The sequence below is a fragment of the Meleagris gallopavo genome, chromosome 19 (genome assembly GCF_905368555.1).
Source record: "Meleagris gallopavo chromosome 19, MGAL_WU_HG_1.1, whole genome shotgun sequence".
In the NCBI taxonomy this organism is placed as follows: domain Eukaryota; kingdom Metazoa; phylum Chordata; class Aves; order Galliformes; family Phasianidae; genus Meleagris; species Meleagris gallopavo.
The window spans coordinates 8138262-8165682 of NC_139422.1; the positions used below are offsets into that span (position 1 = coordinate 8138262).

At 38.9% G+C, this 27421-nt stretch overlaps 1 protein-coding gene across 3 annotated transcripts in view; it reads left to right on the forward strand.

Moving 5' to 3' along the window:
- The first annotated feature begins 147 nt into the window (after positions 1-147).
- Positions 148-27421, forward strand: part of CNTRL (centriolin) — a 33259-nt gene continuing 5985 nt past the window's right edge. Inside the window, exons 1-38 of one of the 3 annotated variants that reach the window (XM_085239088.1) lie at positions 148-414; positions 1033-1215; positions 1718-1970; positions 2387-2520; positions 3016-3146; positions 4231-4372; positions 5141-5327; positions 5430-5623; positions 7299-7418; positions 8205-8430; positions 8876-8985; positions 9231-9425; positions 11533-11686; positions 12462-12682; positions 13207-13383; positions 14257-14391; positions 15110-15255; positions 15682-15862; positions 16676-16855; positions 17140-17319; positions 17908-18024; positions 18412-18553; positions 18753-18892; positions 19179-19356; positions 19587-19897; positions 20186-20394; positions 20586-20778; positions 21123-21253; positions 21386-21526; positions 21711-21837; positions 22409-22573; positions 22876-23035; positions 23718-23833; positions 24054-24271; positions 24662-24819; positions 25414-25487; positions 26071-26259; positions 27128-27353. In XM_085239088.1, the coding sequence (XP_085095214.1) occupies positions 1751-1970; positions 2387-2520; positions 3016-3146; positions 4231-4372; positions 5141-5327; positions 5430-5623; positions 7299-7418; positions 8205-8430; positions 8876-8985; positions 9231-9425; positions 11533-11686; positions 12462-12682; positions 13207-13383; positions 14257-14391; positions 15110-15255; positions 15682-15862; positions 16676-16855; positions 17140-17319; positions 17908-18024; positions 18412-18553; positions 18753-18892; positions 19179-19356; positions 19587-19897; positions 20186-20394; positions 20586-20778; positions 21123-21253; positions 21386-21526; positions 21711-21837; positions 22409-22573; positions 22876-23035; positions 23718-23833; positions 24054-24271; positions 24662-24819; positions 25414-25487; positions 26071-26259; positions 27128-27353 (6028 nt within the window). In that variant the 5' untranslated portion in view covers positions 148-414; positions 1033-1215; positions 1718-1750. Of the gene's footprint in view, positions 415-1032; positions 1216-1717; positions 1971-2386; positions 2521-3015; positions 3147-4230; positions 4373-5140; positions 5328-5429; positions 5624-6415; positions 6472-7298; positions 7419-8204; positions 8431-8875; positions 8986-9230; positions 9426-11532; positions 11687-12461; positions 12683-13206; positions 13384-14256; positions 14392-15109; positions 15256-15681; positions 15863-16675; positions 16856-17139; positions 17320-17907; positions 18025-18411; positions 18554-18752; positions 18893-19178; positions 19357-19586; positions 19898-20185; positions 20395-20585; positions 20779-21122; positions 21254-21385; positions 21527-21710; positions 21838-22408; positions 22574-22875; positions 23036-23717; positions 23834-24053; positions 24272-24661; positions 24820-25413; positions 25488-26070; positions 26260-27127; positions 27354-27421 lie in introns of those variants that run through there. The other 2 variants (XM_031556239.2, XM_085239089.1) reach the window with 2 other exon arrangements.

Here is a 27421-nt window from a genome sequence, read left to right on the forward strand (position 1 = left end):
CAAATACTTCGTTATGTGTGCAGTAAACCAGCCTTTAATTAAAACAGAACACCTGAAGGCGAGCAGCAGGAAGACGCTCAGGCTCCCACAGCCCGCCTTGAAGTGGACATCAGTGGCGGGAAAGCGATGATGGGCGTGGTCTCACGAAGCCCCGCCCCTGATTCGTTCACTCATCGCCAGCCAACAACCAAACAAAATGGCGGCTGCTGGGCTCCTCACGCTGGGCTCTTAAAGGAGCCGCGTCGTCTCGGGCCTGGAGGTCGGTGAAGGCGGCGTCCAGGAGGAAGGAGGAAGAGAGGCGGTAGAGGTGGACCGCTGAGCGCCGGTATCTTCGCACGGGGGTCGCTAGGAGGCTACCTCGCCCGCCGACCGCGAGCGGGAAGCGGCGTAGGCGGCGTTGCCATGTCAACCCAGGTAATCAGCGCGAGGCCCAAGGGCGGCCGCTCTGGGCGGGAACCGCCATCCCCTCAGCGAGCACCGCCGCGGGCTGACGGAGCGGTCCTGCCGCAAACCCGGGGCACGGAGCTCTGCCTGGGGCTGGGGGCAGCACTGCAGTCGCTGTCCTGTCAGGTGTGGCGGGCTGTGGGGCCCTCAGGCTGCCTGCGAGGTGTGCTCCGGGCTCGCGGCCGTGGCTCGGTTGTACCCGTGCATGTCTCTGCTGTCCTCTTAACACGGAGTTCTGGTGGGCTTTGCATCACTGGAGTGCAGTATTTTTCAAGAAATCTCATTAAAGTACTTGACTGCTTTTTCTTAAAGCACGAAGGATTTCCCGTAGGTGCTTTTCACTTGGTCGTAGCATCTTCCATTGCCTCTGGCCTGGATGAGCAGCGTCCCCACACAGTAAGACTGAACAGAGTGGCTTTTACTTCTTTTCTTATTTATAAAGGTTCAGTGAAAAAATCCACTTAAATGACAGAAAATCTTATCAGCTTTCTGCACTATGAGTGCTTATACATTGTGTTGAAGTTCCCACAATAGCATATGTTTCTTAAAGGATGTCTTAGAATGTGTTTTCTGCTTATTGTGTGTAAGTCCTGGTGAAACTCCGTCCCTTGGAGATGGTCACTATGAGGAAGGACTCAGAGCAGATCGTGGCTCTTTCTGTGCTTGTCCCTGGGGAAACCACATTCTTCTTTGGTGGAAGCTTCTATTGACAGTTCTCTGGAACTCTCCCTCAGCCACAGAACAGCTTGTTGGTACGAAAGGAAACACTGGGTCAGTGCTAGACTTCTTTTTATTTTTATTTTTTTTTTCTCTTTTACTTGTGTCTGCTTTTTTAGCTATAGTTTGGTGGTTTATAGCCTTAGTAAAAGCAGTCGGGATCCTAATTGTCTCCTTCTGTTCTCTACCAGCTATGTTACTCTGAACTGGGTGTCTCCAGGCTCTGTAAGCCATAAATTGCAAGAAAGTTACCCAGACGAAGCTTCTGCTTTAGGATAGCAGAAGTAAACAGCTATAGTGTTCCTCTAGATATGTGTTAGCCCCTGAAAAATGGAAGCTGTCATCCAGTGGAGAACTAGTTTAAATGTATTTTTTGGCAGCCTATTATTGCTAGAAATATTTCTTATGCTAAAAAGACAACTTTTCAAATATCACCTCTGCATTGTCTCAAACTGTCAACAAGCACCTAAAATTCTTGAACAACATACTTCTGTTGGCAAGCAAACACTAAGAGTTCAGCTGATGCAGGTAATTATGTTTATTTCTTTCCTTACAGATACTGATCAGATGATATTCTATATTTTTGGCAATGAAGAAAAGCTACATAAAAAAAGAATTATGTGGAAAATCACAGATGTCAGCTTTTCGGATACCTACTCCAATGTCTTCTGTTGGTTCAGGCACCAGATCGTCATCTCCCCTAAGCCAACAGACATCTCCACCTGCTCGCAGAAGTAGGGCATGGCAGAATCAACAGCTTGATACTACAGCAAATGTAGAAGCTGCTTTTGAGTCTAAGTTTTATGAAGGTAAAAGTATGCACTAAAACCACAAAAAGCCCATGTTCTGTGAACTTGGTGATAATGATTTAAAGATAAATGATTTGTTGGAAAGAAACATGAGAATTTGCTTTGCTGTTTTGATGCTCAAATGTGTGAACAATAATAATGGATCTGTATAGGAAAACAAGATTTTCACTCCTTAAAGTCTTCTCCAGGGGGAGAAGAACACTGAAGATGGGTGATGTGTACTGTGTCATTTTTGGAAGAATACACCCGCTTACTCTAACATGTCATTTCCTGTAAAAGCTTCTGGTGTGCTGTTTCTTCTCATGTGGGGGAGAATAATTTTCAGTGCTTTTCCTGTATTCAGTGTGAAGTACAAGATGAATATAGAAGTCACCAGTTCTTTTACTGCTGAAGGTAGTTTCTCTGTTTAATTTCAGATGAAAATGGTGTCAGTCCAGGTGTTCGGTACATTACAGAACCCCTTATAAAAAGTCTCTCAAAACAGGAAAATTTGGCATATATAAGCTCACTGAATCTTTCTTCACCAAAGGATGGGGACAAGAAATTCAAGGTAAGTTATTAAACGTAACTGGTAATAAAACAGAAGTGTGTATATACATGTGTGTATATAACATATTCAAATAAAGATGTGTTTATAAGTGGATATAAATAGTTATGTTCTGTTAGCCTCCTTCTACAACCAGCTTCTGTCAAAATAAAGATGATAGAATGTCAGTGGAGACTTCTGTGCAAAAGAAGAAACCATGAATCAATTATAATGAAATTTAGAACATTATTTTTTAGGGTTTGAATTGTGGTGGTTTTTTTGTTTGTTTGTTTGTTTTAATGTAAATGAAACTGATTCAGTGCAAGCTTAAAATCTAGTTTTCTTTCTCCAGTACTACAGAACACTGAATTTAAGAATTCTAGAATTCAACAATGAAACTGATGAATGTTAGAATAATGCACTTTTTTTTATGAATGTATTTGTTAAAAATATAAATCTGCCTCATTTAAAGAAAAAGCTAAAGCTGCAGTTCTAAGGGGTAAATTTTCTGTTCTTCAGTACATAGAAAACTTGGAAAGATGTTCTAAACTAGAGAGACTGAATCTAAGTAACAATCAAATAGAGAAGATTGAAAAGCTGGACAAGCTGTTGAAGTTGCGTGAGCTCAATTTGTCTTACAACAAGATCAGGTAAGCAGAGATGCTTCTTATAGCTTTGAAAACTCCAGATATGACAGAGCTGACACTCTCTTATTGTTTAAGTGGGATCTGAGAAGTGTGGACAACTTAATAGCATTTCCCATCAGTTACATGTCAAGACTATAAAATTTCAGTGAACTCTTATTTCATAGAAGCTTGTGACTTTTAATATCTTCAAAATGTATCCAAAGGAGAAGCACTTTTGAAAAGTGTGTATTATTTTCTGTTATCAAAAGTTGAAGAGAAATGGTTGAAGCTATAGCAAAATTTCGTTTCCTTTGATCCCATGTAACTAAAAATATTAACTTTGTAGAGAAGTTGCAGTGTTGCTTGAGAAGTTAACAGTAGGAAGTAAACAAGCATTTCTACACGTTTACATTCATACAACTTCCTCATTTAACAGGAATTGAAAAGGTCAGAGTAGTTTTTACCTAGTGCTGCATGTTTTCAGACTTTCATTATAGACAACTGGCTTCTATTTCAAAAAGAGTAAGGCAACAAGAGGATTTTCTACCCCACTTTATGATACTTATCTCTTTAGATTAGTGCCCAGGGAAACTTAAACCCAGCATTTTCCTCATTACCAGTTCAGTATTTTAATGAATATACTTAAAAAGTAGCTCTTTACAGCATTTAAGTTTAAGTTGATTCTTGCTTTTATATGGAAAAAATACATTTATTTTGGTTCAGCTGTGTCACGTAAATGTGCAATTATATTTGCAGGATAAGAAGAGCAAAATGGGAATTTAAATTGGCATAATCACATATGTAAATAAGTTTTTAATTTTATAGTGGAGAGGTGTAAAAGTGAGGGCTTTGGTCACTGTAGTAAAATGTTGTTGTAAAATTGTTGGGTTTATTTATTCATAGCTTTACCATAGTATGTGAAAGCAAGATATTCTAATTTCATTTGAACTGTGAATCCATTATTCATTACAGTGTTTGTTACAGTGCTATTTGCTGTTTCTTGAATGGTGATTAGTTAAAATAGACTTTCCATATCTTATCCATAATGCCTCAACTGCACTGTGAATTTTTATATGCTTCACAATGAGTTTTGTGTTCTTCTTTTCAGTAAGATTGAAGGCATGGAACATTTATATAACCTACAGAAGATGAACCTTGCAGGGAATGAGATTGAGCATATTCCTGTGTGGGTAGGGAAGAAACTGAGATCCCTGCGCATCCTTAACTTGAAACAGAATAAAGTATCATCAGTAAGTGGTCATACTTAAGGAATGGACTTTTCATGAACTGTAACTTCATGTTGTTTGACTTGCTCTGAATCACTCAATGGCTTTTAGTTGTCAGTCCAGTTGCTGTGAGCCTACCAAAGCTGATTCTTAAGGATAAACTCTCCTGTTGTCCCAGTTATTCCAAGTGTAAACGTGCTTTATTTTTCAAAGTCTTACAGTTTCCTGAAAAAGTGGGAAAAGTTTGAAGATGTGATGCCTTTTTCATGTGGTGGTGTCCCTTACAATAAGTTAGTTTCATGTTTTGGGAGATCTGCAGACAATATACTTGTGTTTTTGTATTTAGGGCATGACTAAACTTACTTCTGTGGTCCAGGTTAATTTCCATGTTTTATATAAACAGAATGTCTATGAAATTAAGTCAGTAGTACAGTTGCTGAAATAGTCATAGTATTTAAGAAGAAAGATATACTTTCTTCAGTTAATAAAATCTTTCTCATGAACTAGTCTGGAGGAATGGAAGGAATGGAAGGTTGGATGTATCCACAGGCTCTGTGATCTTGGATTTCTCAAGGTCAATCTTGATGAAATTTGGATGAAACTTGCTCTTTTTGCACTGTGGTTTGGTTTTTTTTGTTTGTTTTTTTAATGGAAGAAACAGTTTGATTTTTAGGAAGTCATTTTAGTCTTGATATGACTCTAACTTGTAATATCTTATACAAATTCAGTAATGTGTGGGTTAGTTGTTCTTGGAAGGATGTCTAATCATTGTACCATTTGTCTTCCATTTAGCTTCATGAAGTAGCTAAACTAAAGCCTCTACAAGATCTGACTTCTCTGTTCCTTGCTGGTAATCCAGTTGCCAGCCTGCCTCACTACCGCTTGTACGTCATATTCCACTTGCGAGCACTGGAAAACTTGGATGGGCAGCCAGTGACAAATCATGACAGACAGGAAGCTCTAAAGAGGTTTGATTTAGGTAATAATGTTGTATTAGAACTATGGTAAGTGACACCACACGAATTTAGCTGGAAAAGAGTTCTATTTGAATGGGTTTGGTTTTTTTTACTTTGTTTTTCAGAAGAGATAGAAAAATTAGAGAGAGAGTTAGAGAATGCAATAAAAGAGATGGAGAACCTTAAACTTAACCAGTCTAAAGTACTTGAGCAGCTTCACCGTCAAGATGAGGTCAACAAATCATTAAAAGAAAAAACTTTGCAGCAGAAGCAAAGCTGTGAGGATCTACAAAGGGATGTGGATACCAAAAATGAACTGGTAAGATAATCATTTATTTGGAACAGTTTTGTTGTCAGAAACAGATGCCATTGGGAGAACTCAAATGGTAGGATTATGCTAAAAATTAAGACAAGTATTTTGGAAGACATAAGCTAAGGCACTAAAGAGTGTTTTCAATATTCCTTCTGTGGAAAAAGTAAGTATACTGAGCAGTCAGTACCAATCTCACTATTTATAGTTTATAGAAACTTTTTGTCTGTAGTAATAAGCTTTTTTTACTTGATAAAAGATTAAGCTGCTCTAAATTACCTGTGTACTGAATCTCCTTTGTTGTTCAGAACTTTAAATGCTGCTGTGTTGAGGGGGAAAAAGGTTCAGTATTTTTATAATAACAAGGTATGCATACAAGTTGTACACTAGTAATGCTTCTTTTTCCAGGTCAAGTGTGTTAGTTTTCTTGTATTTTCTTTACATCATCCTAAAACTTGTCTGACAATTGTCTTTCATTGGTAGCTATAAAATGCAAGGTTTGTACTGGGGCCCTGGAAAAAGTTCATTTGACTGAAGAACGTTCAGTTGTGAATGACTTTCTGGGAGTGCAGTGTTTGGCGTTTAATCTTTCTTGTTAGACTTGTCCTCTAGTTTTATCCTTCAGATTCTCTACTGCTAATATTTATTTAGCTGTTTCTCCTGTTGAACATACTTGCTAACCAGAGGCCTGTTCCTAAAATGCAGTTTTCAGTACAGTGAGATTTGGCAGCAGATATTTTGCAACTTAGCCCACTCTTATCCTCTGGATGACAAACTCTGCTTGCTTCTCTCTCCCTGTAGCTGGTGTATTGGTTTGTCACAGTCCCTTTCCGCAGAGCCTTTATTCCTCACTGAAGGTAGCCCGCTGTGCTCCTGGGTTGCATGCTTATTTTTATTTCTAGGCTTTCTTTGCATGTTTAATAAAGTAGAAATGTTGTATAGAGAATTCTGGTGAGACTGTGTATTCACTGTGTGTTTTTTGTTGTTGTTGTTGTTGTTGTTGTTGTTTTGTTTTGTTTTTGCATGACAAGTTTCTTTAAAATCTTTCTTTAAGCCTTTTCTCCTTTATTCCAGTCTTACCTATTTCTTTTCCTCCAGTAGTTTTGCTTTCCACTGTCTATTGGAGTACTACTGCATGTTCTCCCTCAGGTATTCAGCACAGAAAGTTGATTTAAAAGGGAATCACATGATAGACCTCTTTAAAAAAATAAAAAATAAAAAATTCCTAACTAGCACAGAGTTAAACTAAAATGAAATGCTTAGGCTTTATAAATGTGACAATGGAGATTTTTATTTTTTTTTTAATACAGTTTAAGACTGTTAAAAATAAGATCTCATTTACTTAATGACAGTAAATATATTCAGCATAGATTTTGCTAAAGGACTGTACCCAAGTTACTTCTTGGAGTTAGTGACATTTTCTTTCAAACCTCTCATGCTTGTAAACTTAAGAGACCTTTCATGTGATCATTTGTGTTCTACTGTGGAATTTGTCTGCTCTTAGTTGTCATGTGTATCTTGTAATGAAGTGACGCTTTGTGATATCCTTGACCCAAAATACACCATCTTTTTTTCTAATGTGAACTTTGTTTTGAAATCAATGTCTTTGCCTCGCTGTTCTGAATTGAATGGTGTGTGATAACAACTCAGTGAATGCATCTTCCTTTGCTTACTGATTCATTAGCTAAAACAGAAAACAATGGAGCTGACACGAGCTTGCCAGAAGCAATATGAGTTGGAGCAGGAACTGGCATTTTATAAGATTGATGCGAAATTTGAGCCACTAAACTATTTTCCATCAGAGGTAATAACTTTAAAATTATGGATCTTTTGATTTCTTTTTCTCTTGCTTTTCAATTGCTTGAAAAATACCAAACTTCCGTAGTTTTTCTGTTGATCTAAAATACATAGAGGTCTATAAGGAGTTCTAAAATCATAAGTTACATGATTTGATCTAAAGTGAATCTTGAGTGACCTTTAACTTGCTGAAAATTAGTACATGTACAGTTTAGCTGAACAGAGTCAGTGAACTATCATTTCATTCTTATTAATGACTAAGTAAATGATTGTTTTCATTTCTGGCTTAATTTTGGAGGCCCTCTCAGTCTGAAAAGCTGTACAAGCCAGAATGTTCTTCAGTTAAATGACATCTTATAATTTGTCCCTTTTTTCCCCCCTTTTTTCCCACCTAGTTAATAAAACTAACCTCTGTCATACTTGCAAAATTAAAATGATTGGTGAGAGAGTCTCTACAAGAAACAAAGTCCACTGAAACATAACTAAAAAAATTCTTCATTCATGATTAGTGAAGTTCAGATGTTTAAGTGTAACAGTGTAATGGACTAAGTATGGTCTATGTTACTTCTACATCTAAAATATTGAGAAAAAGTCCTCCAGAAGTTAAATACCCTCTTGCATTAATCACTGGCAACAAACTGAGCACATCCCAAATACAAACGTATCTGCTAGTAGACTGTTCATTTGTAATGGCACTGTAAGAGTGTTAAATACAGTTTATGAGCTGACAGCAACCATGTTTCTGAGACAGATGTGTAGATGACCTGACAGCTGTATTGCTTTAACACTGCAGGATGTTGAGCTTGACAACGTACCTGGTGAAAGCCCATACATTGGTAAGGCCAGGTACAAAAGAAATATGTTTATAAGAGAAGGCTACGTAACAAGTAAAGCTCAGCAAATGGGAACTGGAAAAATGCAATCAGATGAAAATGATTTGTGTATGAAATCACAGCTGGAACCTCAGTTTCAAACTCTAGATGAGCAATTGGAGAATAAAGAAAAAAAGATTCATTCAGGTAAATCTTTATTTTTTTTTTTAATATTGAAAAAAAAGTACATATAGCAGTATTTATTCTACTGTTGGAACTTTTGACATGTATTTGACATGAGAATAGCAGCAGTGTGTCAAAGGCTATAACTGCTGTTGCTTCTCAACCTTGTAATTGATGATATCTTTGGGGTCAAAAGTGCTTCATACTGAATTATCTTAAAATAATAGCAAAAAATCTTGTAATAATTACAGTTGATGATATAAAAGAATGCCGGGGAAGTCTCCCATCTGATCTGTCAATTTGTGTCATTCACATTAAAAACTGGTTGGATCTACTTTGTGAGTAATCGGGATATATTAGCTTTGATTATCACTGTTTAAAGAAAATGTATTCTGATTTTTCTGATTAATGAAAAATGTGTCAATGTTGTATGGCACTAAAATATGTGTGGCTTTTTTTTTTCCTGCAGCACAAAGGAGATTAGAAGAGTTGCAAAACGCAATAGGAAGAGCAGAGCAACAAGTTTTGGAAGTAACAGGGGAACTGCAACAACTGGAGGGTGCTCTGGCTCAGAAAAAAGTACGCAAAGGAGTTACTATGTGGATAGCAGGGGAAAGTGTTTCAAACAGTGTTCATACAGAAAACACAGCTGCGTTTCTCTCCCCATCCTTTTCTAAGGGGCCATTGTACATATGTACAATGAATAATCAAATAATTGGATCATATTCAGACAATCTGTTGGGCTAAGCTGGTTTAATAGCTTCTCGATCAGCTGCTTGTTTCCAGTATAACTGTTTCAGCCAACCTCCTGCTGCCATCCCCAGGTCTCACAGGCCAACAGGGAGGATTTGGAGCAGCAGCTGAGTAAGAAGATACAAATACTGCATCAGCTACAGGAGGAAGCCTTAGCACTGGAGAAACAAATGGAGAAACAGAAGAGAGAAAAAGGGAAGAGGCAGAAAGAGCTTGAAGACTTGAAGAGTTCTCTTGCTTCTGTAAATTCTAAAGATCCAAGACATGTGAGTAAAACCAGAATCTTAAGTTTTCATTCACTGTCTATATTCATAGACTGAGAAATGTAGTTAAGTGGATTATATATTATTTAGCTTTTTAGCAATGTCTGTGGCAGTTAGGAGAACTTGCTTCAGCTGTTGCTCAGAATACACACAACTCCTCAAAACTAAAAACAAGTAATTATAAAACATTTGAGCTACCCATTTTCAATGCACATTACGTATGGAAGCTGCACACGCTTTAAGAACTGGGTCCTTGATTTGTACAGACATGCTGCGAGCCTTGGAAGGAGAGATTTTCTGCTCTCAGTTTTCAGTTAAACCTTTTCTCATTCTGAAAAGATCTGTAATAGCACTTGGATAGGGACCAGTAACCTTCCTGTGCTGCCCGTGTCCTCCTGCTGTTCCTGGAAAGCTGCTCGTTGTCCTGTTGGCCACTTGTTGCAGGTAGGAAGCAAAGCTGGCAGCAGGCATTGCCGTAGCTTGACAGCCACCTTCTTTTGAGCTGCACAGAAGCAAAGCTAGTGATTTCTGAGCTACTTGCTGTGTTCAGCAACGGCAAATGTTTACACAATTATGAAGTTGAAATGATTTTTTTCTTTATAAATACTATGTTTTTCTTTTTTTTTTCTTTTTTTAAACAAAACACTTTTTAAAAATGACCAGCTTTTCAGACCAGCTTGACACCCTGACGCATACAAAGTAAAAAAGACTTTTTCAGCTCCGTTCCTATTTCGAGCCGAGCCGTGCAGCCACTTTCAAAAAATGCGTTAAGCGCCGGCAGGGCTGGGCGTGCTCGGCACGGAGCCCAGGCCCGGCCCGGCCCCTCTCGCCGCCGCCGCGCTCCGAATCACGGCGCAGGAAGCCCAGCCCGGCCCGGCCAATCGCCGCGCTGCTGCTGGAGGGCCGCTCCCGGCTCTCCGCTCCCTCCCGGTTCCCCTCGGCCCCCCGCTACCTCCTGCTGTTGGGGCGGCCGAGCAGCGGGAGGTGATGCTGTGTATCACGCTGTAGGCGGCAGGGCGATCGGTCTGACTTTAGAGCGGGGGTGTGGCGTCCTGCACGTGATCCCGAAGGAAGAAAAGACAAAGGCGAAGCTGTAAGTGTTTGTTGTTTTTTAAATAGGGCTCCTGTGACATCCAGCAGCTGCGGCAAAGTGACTCAGCAGCAGCAGCAGCACCTCGCCTTGCTTTCTGCTTGTTGAAATTTCACTTCTGAGAGCTGAAGGGTAGTTTGTTATTAACAGGTGGCAAGTTGAATTGTGCTGATGGGAAGGTTGAAAGTAGCTTTCAATGCATTAAAATAGAGAAATCTACTTTTTTTTTTTTCTCTTAGACAATTACTTTGTTATAGAAGTAACTTTACAAGCAAATTTTTTGAGAATGCACACTTCTGTTGGCTTGATTAGTAGAAAGAGAAAAGTGCTGTTTTTCATGACAGTATAGATGATGTACTTTCCTGAAATCTATGGTATTTAAACTGCTTGTAATTTTCTAATGGGAAGCATGTAGCACTATATTGCATTGATAATATGGTTTTGTACACAGTTGAAACGATGGGTTAAATTCATACAAAATACATGTGCAGTCCTGATGAAATCAGTGTGAGCTATGGAATCACTGTGGAACAGGGGCATTTCCTGGAAATACAGAAGTGGTTCTGCTTGAAGTAGAACTTGGCTGTTAAGTTAGACTGACTTGCTGCATGTTCATGGTATTTTCCTTTGGCTGGTGACCTGACATGCTGTGCTGGAAAGGCAATGCAAGATGACAGGATAAAGCTTCTGGGGGAAATCATGTTTGGTCTTGACTGAAAGAGGAAATAGTATAGCAGGAAGAAAGGTCAATAGGTATGAATACTGATTTATAAGCCCACACCTTATACAACATGCCCTAGCAAGGGGGCAAGACTGCCTAATGCTGCTGCTTGCCTATCTGGGATTCTTTTTGAGGTAGCAAAGAGGAAAACAATCAGAACCGAGCACCACAAGATGTGTTGCACTGGTCACTTTTATGAGTGTCAGTGAGATACTGCAGAACTGAACTAAAATGTGAGCTGACTTTTTAAAATCTGTGCTGACATAGTTCTGCTTGGCCTTTCCAACTGTCATTTACAGGCTCACATGAGAGCTCAAAAAGCAAGTAAAGAACAGCAGATTGAGGTAATGAACAAACAGTATAAACAGCTCGAGAGTCGCCTGGATGAAATGCTTTCTAGGATTGCTAAGGAAACTGAGGAAATCAAGGACTTGGAGCAACAGCTCACTGATGGTAATTTTTTGTTCATGTCTTAAAATGTTTTTGTATCTAGGATAACATAATTGAGCTGATAAAAATGTTGAGGTACCAAGGCCCTTGATCAAGTCTGAGCTGAGTGGTTGTTTTCTGAACACATCCTTGTCATCTGCACTTTTGTTGTTACATCAGGAAGAATTATTCTGCTTTTAATTGAACAAGTGAAGTACTGATATTTCAATACACTTAGGAAGCTGCTTTTTCATTTAGACTTGAGATGTCAAAAATATGCTAATTTCAGAAATATTAAAGCAGTTTCTTATCTAGTTCTTGAGCTAGCTGAAATTCACTTAAATCATTGGGCCTTCACAGAAGTGTCTTTTCTGTGAGTCACTTTCTTCCTCTGTATTTTAAAACTGATTTAAGTGAGGTACTTCATTAATGTTATCATGTATGTATTTACCATACACCTCGTCTGTGTGGAAGCTGATGCCCCAGAAAAGCATATGATTTTTTTAAAAATGATTTAAGCAGAAAAGTAGCAAGTGCCATCATAGAAGGAAGTATGTGTGTATGAAGGGAGGTATACAAAGAACTGCAGGTTCTGCTCAACTTTTCCTGTGATCAGGAATAGTAGTGTTGAAAATCCTGGCCTTTAAAACACAGCACAAGCACTTTCTGCTTGAGTTCAAGTTACTTGTTTTTATTGAATGTTCACCTACTTAGCTTAAGATTAGCAGTGGCAGTTGTGTATGTTTTGTAAGTAAACGTGGTTTCTTCAATAACTTGAATTCACTTTGCATTTCTGCAGGTCAAATAGCAACAAATGAAGCGCTGAAAAGGGATTTGGAAAGCATTATAATTGGGTTACAGGAATACCTGGAAGGCGTTAAGCATCAGGCAAAACAGGCCAATGATGAATGTAAGGAGTTGCAGAAGGATAAAGAATCTTTGCTTCAGAGATTGGCAGACCTAGAGGATGAAAGAAATAGCTTGAAAACAGTTATCGTGGATGCCGAAAATATGAGAAAAGTAAGGTTTAATGCTATGTTTCTTCCCAAGTTGAGATACCTAAGAATTAACTTAAAATTAAGCGAGCAATCAAATTTGGGAATGGCCAAACACAGCTCTCTGGACAAAATTACTTTCTGATATGGTGACATCAGTCAGATGTGTTCATGCACAGTAAGAGGGGAATTGGGCTTTTAAAATGTATCATACAGTTACTTAAGAGGCTGTCTCAGTATCCTAGACGTCTTCTGTAAATGTTAATATCTTAGACTAATGTGTATTGCTTTAGGCTACACCTTTGTAACTTGTGTACACTTCATGTGAGGTCTGACACAGCAGCACCATTGACTTGGCCTGTGTGTGTAATAATGTTACCTGCCTTGTTTGAAATATTTGGAGATTACGTTTAGCGCCTCTGTTTTGATAGATATACCAGCTTTCAAGTTAATAAAGAACTCCTGAAGAATAGGGGAAGAGTGGCAATGTAATCTAAGAAATCCTGTTTCTCCTGTGTACATGTTTCTGAAGTGAATGTAAAATTCCAGGAAATAGCAATGCTTGAAGGCGCACTTCAAGAGCAACGAGAAATAAATGACTCACTCAGAGAAGGCCAAGGGGAGGTCAGTGCCTACCAGGCTGAACTGGAAGCCCAGCTAAGAGACAGAGACACTGAAGCCAATCAGCAAAAGGAAGAATTGGAAAGACTGAAACAACTCAGCCAGGTGAGCACACAACTGTAACATTACCAAAGTGACAGTCAGCCTGGGCTGGCAGCGTACCTTACCATATCCCCCCCTACACTGATTTGCAAGGAATTGTTCTTTCAGGGATGTCCCAGAATAGAGGGTAGTATCAGCTCGTTAGGATGTGTAACCTTGCACATAAGTACTTGTGGCCTCTTTGTAGAGGCCTCTGTGTTTGTGAAATATAGCAGATGAAAACAAGGTTGGCCTTTGCTGTTGTTTCAAGTAGAAATTCAGCTTCCTAGCTTTTTTGTTTGTTTTTGTATATTCTGTTTTTTTGCTGGGTAAGAACAATGTGTGCTTTAAGTTACACATTCCCATTTTATCGTAACCTACTGTTGGGGATCCTCTTTTGGATTCAGATGCAGTGATATACAGCAGCTGGCATCTTGGTTCAGTTTCCATTAATCAGAAATGAACATGGCGTTGGTGGGGTTGTTTCTTGGCTTTGTTTTTTTGTTGCTGATTTTTCTTTTTTCTTTGAACGACTTATTCCACCATCAGGAATATATAAGAATGTATAAGAAGGTGTTTTTGTCCCTGGCCCCTCCAAGTCTTTTTGGTGTAATGTTTCAGGCAAAACTTGGAAATTCTCTGTAGAACTCTGATAAAATGTAAATCTGTTAGTTTCCCAGTGAGAAAGACACGTTCGTGCCAGGTCTAGATTAAACATCATCATCATGGTGCTGCAAATGCTAAAGAAATACTAGCTGTTACATGTTGATGGGTTAACTTGGGATGCTTTTTTTCTTAGGGGGTGTTGTTGTATTGTTATTCTCTAAAAAAACACAGCTATTGCACATTTGGGTGATGAGGTGGGGTTATTAATCTGAAGGTTGTTTGTGCTTATAGATGGAACTGTCAGCCCTGCAAGCTGAACTTGAGAAAGAAAGGCAAGCATTAGAGAATGCTCTGACCAAAGCACAATTAGCAGAAGAGAAGGAACAAGAAAATTATAAGCTGCTTTCTCAGTTCATACAACTGCAGGTGAAGTATTTGTTGCCATAGCAAGTTCCTGATAAGCAGTGTGCTTTTTCACTGCCATTAGGGAAAAGTGAGAATTTTTGTTTTGAAGTTCAGTGGTGCTTATGACTCTTTCTGACAAATTTCTTGTCTGGAGGCCCTGCACCACAGTCTTTTATCTGACTATTTTGGATCTTTAGATTGACCTTTGAAATAATGCCAGGGCTGCTCTACTATATTGCAGTGGGATTGATAAATTGTTTAAATCTTAATTTCCCACAAGCCCCATTCAGTACATGTCAGTAAGAAAACTATTTGTGTGCAATGGGGGGAAAAAATCTGACTTTATTGCATCAGTTTTTCTCATTGTGCCAAGTCTGGGCTCAGTCCTTCGCATCCACCAAATCCCTTTGTCCCATCTCATGCACCTCAGAGGATAAAATGGCCACCAGCTTATAAAAGATCCTCACCAGATATTAGAACTATAACTTTTGCCACAACTTGCCAATGTGCAGAGCAAACTTCAAGTCCTGGTCCCGTTAGTCAGGTGTGGCTTCTTGGCCTGGTGTCTGGGACAGAGGTGGCACAACTGCAGACACTGCAGCATATGGATATTGTGACAGGCTTTGGATTTCACTGTGCTTTGCTTCTATAAACACAATACTTTCTTTAAGGAAAACGTAAGATCATTCTGAATTGCTGTTGGAATATTTTTCAACGTGTAAATTTATTTACTTATTAGGGAGACAACAATCTCCTGAAACAACAGCTTCAAGATCTTCAGAATCAGCTAAGCCATGCAGTTGGTAACTTGATACACCCCGAGGAAGTCCTAGCTCGTATAAATGAACTCAAGCAAAAGCTTCGGACAGGAGCAGGAGAGATTAAGTGAGTAAAATAGAAACAGTTTTAGATTTGTGCATGTTATTGCTCCATAGGTGAGAGCAATGAGGTACATTTGCTGCACCCTATGTATTATGATGTAGGGCAGTTCAAACATGACCTTTAGCACCTTCCTTGTGTTTAAGAGAACATTACCTGAGCTCAGTTAATTTTATTACTGAGGGAGGTATGCATTCCTCTTGGGTTTCACTACTAGAAATAAAGAATTTTTCTTTTCCTGTCCCAGCTACAAAAAATGGAAATAAAGACAGAACAGAGTAACACTGGGCACTGTAACCTATTCGGCACTGCACCTGAATTCATTTTCATTGGATGTTTTAAACTAGCACTTTTGAACTGGGCTGTGTTGCTTTTATGCCTAGTATTGTGATTTAAAGTTACTGTTTTCTGTAATGGAGCCTTCTCTTCCAGATGTCAAAATTCAGGTGATGTTTTGGGGAAAAGCCTTGCAAGTCTGCAGAAAGAATTCAATAGCATCCTTGCTGATACACAGAGGGAAAAAGAGAAAGCATGGGAAAGACAGAGAAAATTGCAAGAGGAAATGCTATCTCAGCAGGAAAAACTGGAAGATATACAGGAGAAATATAGACAGGCATGTATCAAAGCTATGAAAGCAAGAGTAAGATAGTTTCAGCTTTGTTTAAAATATTGTTTGTTTAAAATATGCATGTTGCAGCTGAAGGATCAAGATTTATGACAAATGTAGATTTGTTTCCCTCCATCTTTCAAATAAGTATAACTTTACTAAGAGCAGATAAATTGCACACGGTTGCTTGCCAGAAGCAAGTTCAACGGCTCAAGTTGGCACAGGGCACTGTTAATTGTGATTAGAACAGGAATACAAACCATTATTAAAACTTTGGTTTTTCTATTGTGCTCAAGTGTACGTCATGCAATAGCTTTCCTTGACTATTTCCATGCTGTATATGCTGTGAAGCTTGGGTTAAAGCAGTGAAATTCATTGCCTCTTCTTTTTGTAAGACAAGATGCCTGTGAAAATGATAAAATGAAACCAATGAAGACTGTTTACAGTCTGATTATTTTTTTTATCGATATGATACATGCTCCTTAGCAGTTGGCTTCTGTTCAGTCTCTAATTTGACTGAGAGAGGCTTGCTTTTTGATGTTTGTGTAACAATGCAGTCTTTGCAACAGGGAGTATAATTATAGGTAGAAAAATACAGTCAGTAACCTTCTTAAAAGATCACATTGCATACAATTGCCAAAATAAGTTAGGCACTTCCGAGATGTGATAGTTAGGAAAAGGAACTGCTTTGCTATTCTTTAGGTATAAAATATACTACTAATGGTGCTTTCAAAAAGTTTGTCTGAAAATCATTAAAATAGGGTGGATTTTAATTGAAATTTTGTTTTTGTTGCTCATTCTTGCATACTTCGCATACAGGTGAAATCTGAAAACAGGCAGAATAAGAACAAGGTCCATCAGTTAGAGAATGAAATTCAACTTTTACGTGAAAAAATAAAGAGTATGGAAGAAATTCAGGGCCTGGCTGATCAACAGCTCCAAGAGGCGGATGAAGAAAAAGAGGCTATTCTTGCTCAACTAGAAGACTTGGAGAAAAGGGTAGGAATAGACATGAGTGTATGCTCTGTGTTGGATTGCTCAAGAAAAGAGTATCTAAAGAACTCATGAATTATTTTGCTTTTTAAGATGAAGTTCAACTGCAAGGAACACAAAGGTTAAATATAACCCTTTTCTTTTTCTTAAGTGCAATTGGACATCTTTATTCTTGTATTATTATGATAGTTCTATGTATACGATACCAAATGGGGTGTGTGGAAAGGCCTTCATTCTGTGCTGCTTTTCTTTTGAAATTACTGTGAAACCTGTTGCTTTCCTGGTTTCAGAAAAAAATAGAAGATGCCAGGGCACAAATGCAATTTGCTGATTTGGATAAAGAGCTGAAGGAATTAAAGAGAGCAATCATCACTTCAGATAAACTGGCGGCTGCTGAGCTATCCATTGCTAAAAACCAGCTGCAGGCTCTTCATGGGACTGTTCTCAAAATTAATCAGGAACGAGCTGAGGTAAGTCAACGTTGGTAATTAATTGTTAGTTATACTTAAGCAATGCTTTCTAATGCCGTAATAATCAAGACTGTCTTTGTTGCTTTTAAATTCAGCTTCAAGTCTTTATTTTTAATTATCCTGCCACATGAGCTATTGCTTTAGTCAGTCTCATCTTGAAATACTATAAATCAATGTCTGACTTAACTTGGGTTAACAGGCTGCCTTGCTGCAAGTTAGAAGGTGGGGGAGAGGTAGGTTTTATCTTCTATAGCAATTGAAAATCAATCAATTAACAATATATTGTTACATAAGACTAAACAGCAAAAGAAAATATGGAATTTAGTAATAAACTTAAGCCTTTAAGAATTAGAAGTGATTTTTTTGGCTTTGTACTAGCACATGCTAAAATTTACTCTGCAGAAAGGCTGTAAGGTTAAAGGAGAAATAGTTAATGCAGATATAGTTATTTTTGACATTTTCTTGAATTCCGAAGCAGACAAGCGGTGATGTTTCTTGTTACTCTGCAATTCATAAAGCTTTGTGAGACATCTGCAAGTCTGTGAGATGTTCTTGTAAACGAAACGTAAGGTAAAATTTCAATTTCAGGAATTTGAGGAAGCTGAAGAGTTCTGTGTTGAGGCAGCTCGTGCAACTCGGGACCTTGCCCGAGCAGAAGCAGAAATAGAATTGTTACAACAGCTTCTGAAACAGAAGGAAGAACAAGTAAGTTGAAGCAATGTTTCCTCTGTTATATGAGGAGGGTGAAATATATGAAGAGCAGTTCATTGGTGTTCTGAAATGGCCGTGTTTAGTTGCCTGCTGTGGCCTTTTTCTTCAAGTTTTCCCAAGTCACTGTGTTCTTCCCTCTCCCTACACCTCCCTGACTGAATTGTTTGAATTTGATGAAAGCCTGTTCATTTGAATGCCTTCATGTGGCTGCATATGTAAGTCTCAGTAATATGAGAAGATGGGAAGAAGAATTTTGTTGCATCAAAGTGGCACATGCATTTTGCTGAGCGTTTCTGTAGGAAAAAATAAGATTGTTTGAAAATGTTCTACTGTAATCTAATTTAAACTGAAATGCTTTGCTTTGATTTAAACTTAAACCAGCTTCAACACGAAATGGAGAAAGCTGGTGAGAAGACTGCATTGAGCTCTCAAAAGTTAGAAATTGATAAACTGAATGACACAGTGGAGCAACAGAAAGCAGAAATTGACCGTTTAAGATGGTTGCTGGATGACACTGGGGCAGGTAATCTCTTATCTCTGTCTCCTGCAGTTAGAGAAGCAAGCTGTTCTGCAGCAATGCATATTTCTCACTAACATGAGAAGCTGTTTAGAGCTCTGAGAACAAACAGGAAACCATTCTGTACAATTCTTATGCTAGGATACATCCAGTATCATTAGTTATTTGTCTTATATGCTTATAAAACTGTGTGATTAATTATCAGGTAACAAGGATGAAATTGACAACTTACAAGACGAAATTGCAGCACTCAGAAATGCACTCTCATGCCAGAATGATTACATCACCAGTATGGCAGATCCACTAAAAAGAAGAGGATACTGGTACTATATGCCACCATCACAGGTCAGAAATTCAAATCCTGTTATGTAGAGAGGCATTTGTTATGGGGAAATTCCATATATATGAATTTGAGTAACATTGTTATATTTGATTATCTCTTTAAAGCAGCGAAATGCTTAAAAATGAGAGAAGACAGGGTGTGTAGAGCCTGTTCTTGAAAAAAATCAATGCTTTGGAAAGTCTACAATTATTAAATTATTTTACTTTATTTCTTATTTCTAGAATAAAGTATCTTATAGTGACAAACCCTTTTTTTTTTTTTTTTTTTTTTTTTTTTTCTTTCCCTTAGGCCTCAACTCCAGCCTCCCATAGCACAAAAGATTCTGGAGTTGGTTTACAATGTCCTGGCACATCCCCACCCAGAAGAGGGTGTAGTCAGGTCAGGAAGGAAGACTTACCCAGATCAAGAGGATGCTGGGTTTATTCACCAGTCAGAAACAAGATACACAAAACAAATCTTGATAAAGGTGAGTCTCAAGGTCTCAGAGGGTGCAGGAGCATAATAAATGTAGGTTTGCTTAGAGTTCCTAGTGAATATTTCTGATACGTGTTAGTGGATATTTAATATTTGTTTCTGGTGAATTTGTTAAACAGTGTTAAATGTAAATATTTGTGTATATACACTTTGTATTGCAATTCAAGAAATCTTTCTTTTAAAACTGAATTAAAAAAAACTTTTTTTTCCCTGTGTTTAAAGCTGGAAGAGCGGAAGAAGACAGTGAAGGAAATGTGGAAGCTCGTGCTCACAAAGACCTGCCCTTTGTACCACCACCTGGTACAGTCATCTATACAGCTCTCCCAGATGGTGCTCCTCTACCCCAAGGAACTGTGGCTTATGGCCCTCCTCCTGCAGCTGCAAATGGAGGTTCAATTGCTCCTGGCTCTGTTATCTATGGCCCACCTCCTGTGGGAGCCCAGGTTGTTTATGGCCTTCTTCCTCCAAACTTTACTGTCCCACTCATTCCTTTTGGAGATCTTCGCTGCAATGTACCCAAGCATCATGACTTGGTAAGGCACAGAGTGGCAGGGTTGTGAACAGATTAAAAGCATCCTGTAATACATGCTTTTTCAAAGGAAGGAGGAAAAAGAAATCTCACTTCTAGAGATTAAATTTTTTAACAATTCAAAGTAGTCTTGTGGCAAGATTCTGGATCTCAGAGAGCTTGCTGATAAGAATGCCCTCCACTGTCTTCAGTGTTAGTGGGCTGGTCTCTGCTATCTGTAACTGCTTATGTGTTTTGGAGCACTGAAATAGAAAAACAGGACAATCAGTCTTAATTTTGCTGTCCTGTGTAGGAGAGTGAAGTCTCAAGGTTAGAAGACACTGTGCGTCATTTGAAGTCTCGGAAATACAGAGATAAATGGTCAGAGGCAGCTGAGCATAAATGCAAGAACGAAATGGAAACATTACGTCAAAACATAGAAGATCTTCTGCATGAAAGAGAAGAGCTGGAACGCGAAGTAGCAGAGCTACAGAGAGCAGCTCAAAAACGTAACAAACGCAGGTAAGAAATCACACTAGTTCTGTTTAAGCAAGTGGGAATATCTAAAACTTTTTCCAGTGCCAGTAGATTTTGAGATGTTTATAACTGACATTCTTGTTGATCTGTTACATGCATTACACAAACTGCGGGAGGCTTCTGAGCCTCTGACATTTTGTAGCTTAATTTGGTTGTTTTTTTTCTTGGGCTTTTAGGGACTTTATTGAAGGCTACACTGAAAACTTAATGGCAGAACTACAGTTAGAAAAATCTCTTAAACATCATGAAGATATTGCAGAAGAAATTGAATGTATAGAGAAGACTCTTCTCAAACGCCGAGCAGAGCTTAGAGAGGCAGACAGGCTTCTCACAGAAGCTGAAATGGAACTTGAGAGCACACGGGGAAAGGCAAGTAGAGCCCATAACTAAGTGCCAAAGGATTTCTGTGTTATGTTGATTGTTTTAGGCAGAAGGTGTTTACTTTTATTTTTGTCTAAGCAATTTATTTTTACGTGGATAACCTGCAGCCTTTGAAAATGCTTTATTTGAAAAAAATAAGCCGTGGGATAACCTGTGCTAAAAGCAACTGGTTGGGTCCTTGCCAAAGAGGAGGAAGCTTTTCTCTTCTGGGGCAAGAGAATAATATTCAAGTAAGGTGGAGGTCATTTTTGAACAGCTGACTTGATGGTTATAGATGTTGAAAGGGTAAGGTGGGATTGTATTGTCTCAATAATGTTCAATTTTTGCTCTAGACTAAAGACACTATTCAAAAGTACAATCATGCCAAACAGCATTTGTTCCATACTGAAACTGAAGCAGAAGAGCTAGAGCGAAGGGCTCAGGAAATGGCTACTAAACTTGTGAAAGCAGATCAGCAATTAAGGTACACTACTCTTCTGAATAAGTATCAGATGGGGAAGAGGAGAACAAGATTGTTTTTAAATATCAAGAGACTGCTTTTGGAGTGGGGAAGCTGTTAAAATGTAAATATGTAAGGGCACAAATGTTTTTGTAGGTCATTACAGGCAGATACACAGGATTTAGAGCAGCGTAAGAAGGAACAAGAAGGGATTTTGAAGGAAATCAACAAAGTGGTGTCTGCAAGAGACTCTGAGTTCCAGTCATTAAACCAGAAAATAGAAATGCTGACTGGAAGGTAAATCTATCTTAAATTTACCTTAAACTAATGTCCTTCTCTAATAAGTATGCCCAGTGTACTTAGCTGTGCGTGTCCCTGCTCATTGCAGAGGAGTTGGACTGGATGACCTTTAAAGGTCCAACTCTAAGGATTCTATGTATTTTTGTTTCTTCTGAACCATGCCTTTTATCTTCTCTGTAAGCCTTCAGAAGCTTCAAGGAGATATTCAAGTTGCAGAAGGTAATGAAGAACATCACCTCCAAATGCTCAGAGAAGCAGAGAATGTTCTTCAGGTCAAGAAAACTGAACTGGAAAGACTGAAAAATCAGGTAAGGTGCATCTGGTCAACTCGAGAGTATCAGTTTAATTGTTGGTACTGAAACTGGGAATTGTGAAGTGTCTTTGGCTCTAAACTGCCTTATTTGAATAATCTAATTCTTAATTCTGTGACTATTTATTTATTTATTTATTTATTGTGGTGGTGGTGGTAATTTGAATTACTGTCTGGTTTTTTTTTGTTGTTTGTTTTTTTTTTTTTTGGTGAGGGGAATGTTTTCTATTTTGGGGCTTGTGTTTAGATTGACCCCAATCTTGTCTGCATTTCTGGGTAATAAATGTTATTGCAGAGTTCTGTGTTCTTATTGCATTTGAGAATAAGAAGCTTAAGTACCTCCGAGGCACAGGGCTGCTCTGTCCAGCTCAAAACTTAATTGTCAGTCCTGGCCCTTCTACAGCAGTCTAGCAAATGGAGCTCATTGCTCTGATGGAACTCTTATGTGATTTGCAATTCAAGTAAATCTGTAAACTGGTAACAGTATTGCATTTATTTATTTTTTGAATGTGTGTGGCCATAAAACTGTAAGTGTCCAGATGTGGTGGTGCTAAATTTTTATGTCGTAGGTTACTGCTCAGCAACAAGAGCTGTTGTTTGTGGAGCAGCAGCTCAGTCAAAGGAAAGAGCAGCTCCGTGTCCTTCAGGACTGTATTTCTCAAAAGAAAGGTGACCTCAAGGAAGCTCTTCGAGATGGGGAGACTGAAGCAAAGGAAAAACAGCGCCAAATAAAAGTAACTTTTCCAAATTAGTTTTCAATTAATTACATCTGTGTAGAACAGCAAAAGAATAGAAATATAAAAACATCACAACATTTCCACAAAAACGGTTTTGCTTTCTACATCCCCCAAATCTGAAAAACAGAACCAGCAAGCTTATGACTTTGTATTGGATTGTGTTGGATATTCTGGATAGTTTAATTCTAGAGCTTATAGTTGACAGTAGATTTGTTACATTTTAATAAATATTTTTAAATTATTAAAGGAAAAATAAATGGCAAATAATGACATTCATTTTAACAATGTTATTTCCACAGGAAATAAGGCTCCTTCTGGAAGATCTTAATGCTGAGAGGAGAGAACTGGATGTCCAAATTGATGAGAAGAGAGCACAGCTTTCGTTCATAAAGAAGGATATTGGAAAAGAGGAAGAAAATCTTCAAATAATACTTGGACAAATTAACAAGCATAAGATAGGTAGATATTATTTTGTGCAGACTGAAAATAAATACACTCTAAGATGCTAGTTGTACGTCTGTGCCATTATATTGTCTTCAGTCTTTGAATACTGTGAATGGCTGCAGAGAAAGCGTTCCTAGTTAGAGACAGACTCCACCACAGAGCTGACTGGTTACCCTCTGCTTGAGTTGAGGCTTTGTGTTGCTTTGTTCTTGGGATTTGAGTTCCTCACTGAAGTGAGGAAAAACAATTCTACCATGGGGACTAAAGCTTCTGTGCTATTGCTGTGTGATGGAGCTGGCTGCTTGTGGCACATCCATGGAAAACATCTGGATTGGAGGAGGAACAGAGGATTACCTTCAAGCAGTTGTATCCTCTCAGATGATGGGAAGCGTAATAAGCAGCAGCTTACAAACCTGTACTTTCTCTGAAAAAAATTGACTTCATTGTCTGCCAGTCAAGATACTTGTCCTTAGGAAAAAGGGGAAGAGGAGACACAGGACCTGCAACTTCCTAGTAGAACATCGTTAGTGTCTGACTGGTGTCTGACACACCAAGTGAAAATGAGTGTGCTTTTCAGGGATTGTATCAACATTATTTCATCCCATCCCCCCCTAGTCCCCTCTTCCAATGTCTTTTTAGAGAATAGAATGTATTTAATGTGCTTTATAATAACCCTTGATTTCTTTCATCTTATTAGAACTGAAACACGTTCTGGAAATGTTGGAGATTGAAAATAATGAACTTCAGGGTTTGAAACTACAACATGATCAAAAGGTCAATGAACTGGAGAAGACTCAGGTTGCAGTTCTAGAAGTAAGTATTTAATTTATAGCTGTCGTAGTGGGTAATGTAGAAAGAAGAGAGATGCACGTTCTGTGATTCTGTTAGGGTCTGGGTAACATTCTCTGTACCCTTAAGTTGGAGTAGTGTAGCTGCATGTGATTTGTGAATGAAAGGTTTTAAACTGCTGCAGATAAATATGTTCACTTATTCTTTTTCACCACGTGTGTTGCTCACAATTTTTCTTTGCCAGGAGAAGTTAAAATTGGAGAATATTCAGAGATTATTTCAGTGTCAGCAAGGGGAAGTAGATTGGCAGGAACAACTGCTTCAGAAGGACCGTCAGGAAAATGAACATCTGGTTTCTCAAATGCGCACTCTGCAAAATAATATTGAGTCTCTGAGTAAAGAGAAGCAAAAGCTTGAAGAGGACTGTCGGAGTTTGGAAAAGAAGCTGTCACAAACCAGAAGGTGGGAGCAGGATACATTGTCTGCAAATGTGATAAGTGATGAAAAATGTCTTGAATTATAACTTCTCATAATTAGAAACACAACTGTAACTCTGATACTGTAGAATGTCGTTTCTTACTCTGTGGAGGCTTTAATTTAGGCACATCTACAGTAATTCTATAGCATAACTGGGGAAAATATGCACCAGTGAATGCAGCGATGTGTCTCATGGCAATGCAGTGAGAAATGTTGTGAAAAGCAAAATGTTCAGCCTTGGAATGAGACAGCTGTCATGTTCTTCTGGCTGCTGGGTAGCGTCCCCCTGAGCTGAAAACAAGCTGCTCAAGTGCAGCTGCTTTGAGTGCATCATGGACCTCCAACAAACCACCAGCATGCATTCACGTTTTGCAGAGACCTGACTGCTACTGAAGACAGCATCGGAGCCGCGTTGTCCAATGCAGAGAAAACAGAATTGGATATTAAAAACCTGCAGCAGGAGGTAGATGTACTGAGTAAACAAAAAAAGTCATTGCATGGAGAGATCGCTGTTGTACACAAAGATCTTCAAGGTAAAGACAAAGCTGCAGTTTCTAAGCTGTAACGTAGTTTAAACTACATCTTTTAATGTGATTTCTTTTATGTAACAACTATGATGTTATCAGCATGCTTAAATACCCACCAGCAGAATGTACTTAATGTGTCAAGATGGAAACTTTCCTATGTTTATTCATTTACAAGAAATTTTAGCTGCAAAGTTATTTAATTAATTGATGATTGTATGGGAACTGAGTGCCAGACTGAACCACTGAGCACCTGGGGAAAGACCAGGTCAGCCCTGGGAGCACAGGTGAAGGCAGTTTATCTCTGTGACAGGAAGGGGTGTCCTGGGGTGACCCAGAGGCTGCACCTCTGTTAGGCCTCACTTAAGGGCTGACTGCCACTGGGGAGGATCTTTCTGGAGATCCCTCCTTGGTGAAGCTTTCCCTGCAAAGCTTTCCCTAGAATCTTCTGATGTGGGTGAGCAATCTTCTTCCCTTCCTTTATAGCACCTGTCTATTGTGCCAGTCCTTCTGTCATCACATCTCTGTAATGCTTTTCCCATCGTATTGATCTGTTCAGTTGCTACACTGATTGAAAATGTCTTTCACCAACTATTTTTCTAGAAAAAAAGAATGAACTAGAGATGCTGAAAGGAGAATTAAGTGAGGCCAGGCAGCAGCTTCAGCTGGCAGAACAGGTTAGTTTGGGTCAAATACAGGAGGTTTTAATGCAATGAGTAAATTGATGCACAGAAACAAGGGGCAACTTTTGTCATTATCAGTCCATTGCCTGTTTCTCCATCTAAGCACACTGTCTGAAATACAGATCCTTTGCAGAGCTAATAAACAATGGCTAGTTAACTTCTTTGTTCTTGCTGGGCTTGGAGTGACTAGGACCTCAGGCACCTCAACAGATAATTTGTTTTCCTCTTTTGACTGTGAAGGGAGGTGGCAACTGTCATGTTGGTCCTAGGCAGGTTTTCATTACCAAAAGCACCCAATGGGATGTCAGAGAACCATCTTCAGGTGGGCTGAGTTGGTGGGGTTTGGTGGTGGTCGTTGTTGAGTATTGCTATTTGTCTTATGTCCTTACTTACGTGCATCTTCTAGCATTTCATCTGGTGATTACTATTCTGTTTATTCACTTGAGCTGGTTTAGAAAGGAGATAGTCTTCAATGTGGTTAGGGATGATGAGTGAGTTTCATGTGGAAGCCTTTTAAGTCAGACCCTGTTACTTTTACCAGCTAGTTATGTCGATTTATCTTCTGTTCTGTCCTTAGAATTTGAAAGATAATACAAAGCACCAGGAAGAGCTGCTTAAAGAGCAGGCAACCCTAAAAGAAGATATTCTAAAATGTGTAAGGAAATGTAAGGATTGCCAAGAGAGACAGAAAAAGAGAGAGAACCATTTGCAGCAGCTCCAGCAAGAGATCGAAGAGAAAGAAACAATACTGGCCAAACAAGAAGCGGTAAACAACCTGAGACTTACTGAGCTTTTGCCTGGCCTCTAAAAATAATGCAGGTGGAAAAGCTTTGGGTGCAAGTTTACAAATAACACTTAGAGACATTAAGTGTGACTTTATGAGGAGTGGCAGTAAGAAAAGCTTCAGCATTCTGTTATGTCTGACTGAAAACCAGCCTCCCAGCAAAGGGCTCCTCCTTCTTGGTGGGATCGCTGTGTGCAGAACTGAGTGCAAGAAGGGCGATGTAGTGGGAGGTGCAGTGCAGTGCTGTGTGTCCGCTGCTGGTGTGTTGCTGATTTGGGTGAGGACGTGGACTGGCAGAGACAATTCTCTATAATTTCTGGTTTGTCAGCTGATGAACAAGAGCAGCTGGATATAGCTTGGAGAACTTCTTCATAGAATTTGTATGTGCTGTGGGAGACAAACGAACAGTGGGGGTATCTGAAATGATAACATGGATTTCAAATAAAACTGACCAAAACCTAAATGCATCTGTGTTCCAGAACTCAAAAACTAAGCAGCAGGAGATCCAGAACTCTTATCTTGAAGTTTATTTCTGGTGTCTCAAAGCTTATTTTGAGTGGGTTACTATTTGCTCTTCTACTGCACTTCTGTGTGAGACCACAATTGTTTGTGGAAATTACCTTATTTGGCCTCAATAAAGCACTAGTCAAAAGAAAAACTGAGGGAATTGTTCTGAAATTAAGGAGGAAAAATGAGCAACGCTTCTGTTTGGACTGAGTACCACACCGTATTTCTTCTTTCAGATTTCTGCTGCTTTAACTTCTACAGTGTTGTTTGGTGATGGTATTTGTTCTTACTGAGTTGCTACAAGTTAAACTGTACCAATTTCAACTGTATTTGTTTTTGGCAGATCCTTTATAAGCTCAAGCAAAACTCAGAACATGAAGGGAAAAAACTGGAAGAAAATACTGCTAAACTCAAAGAACAGAAACTACTTTTGGAAAAGGAACTCACGGATCAACGAGAGAAACTGGAACAGGCAGTAGCAAAAGTAAGGCTGACAGAAGAAAACAACAGGAAGCTGGAAAAAGAAGCATCTGAATTTGCAGCACTTGAAGAAACTGTCAGAAAAAGCAGTAAGATCTATCGCACAAATAAGTTTATCGTTGCGGTGTGTGGGTGCTAATTCTAGTGAAACCAACCA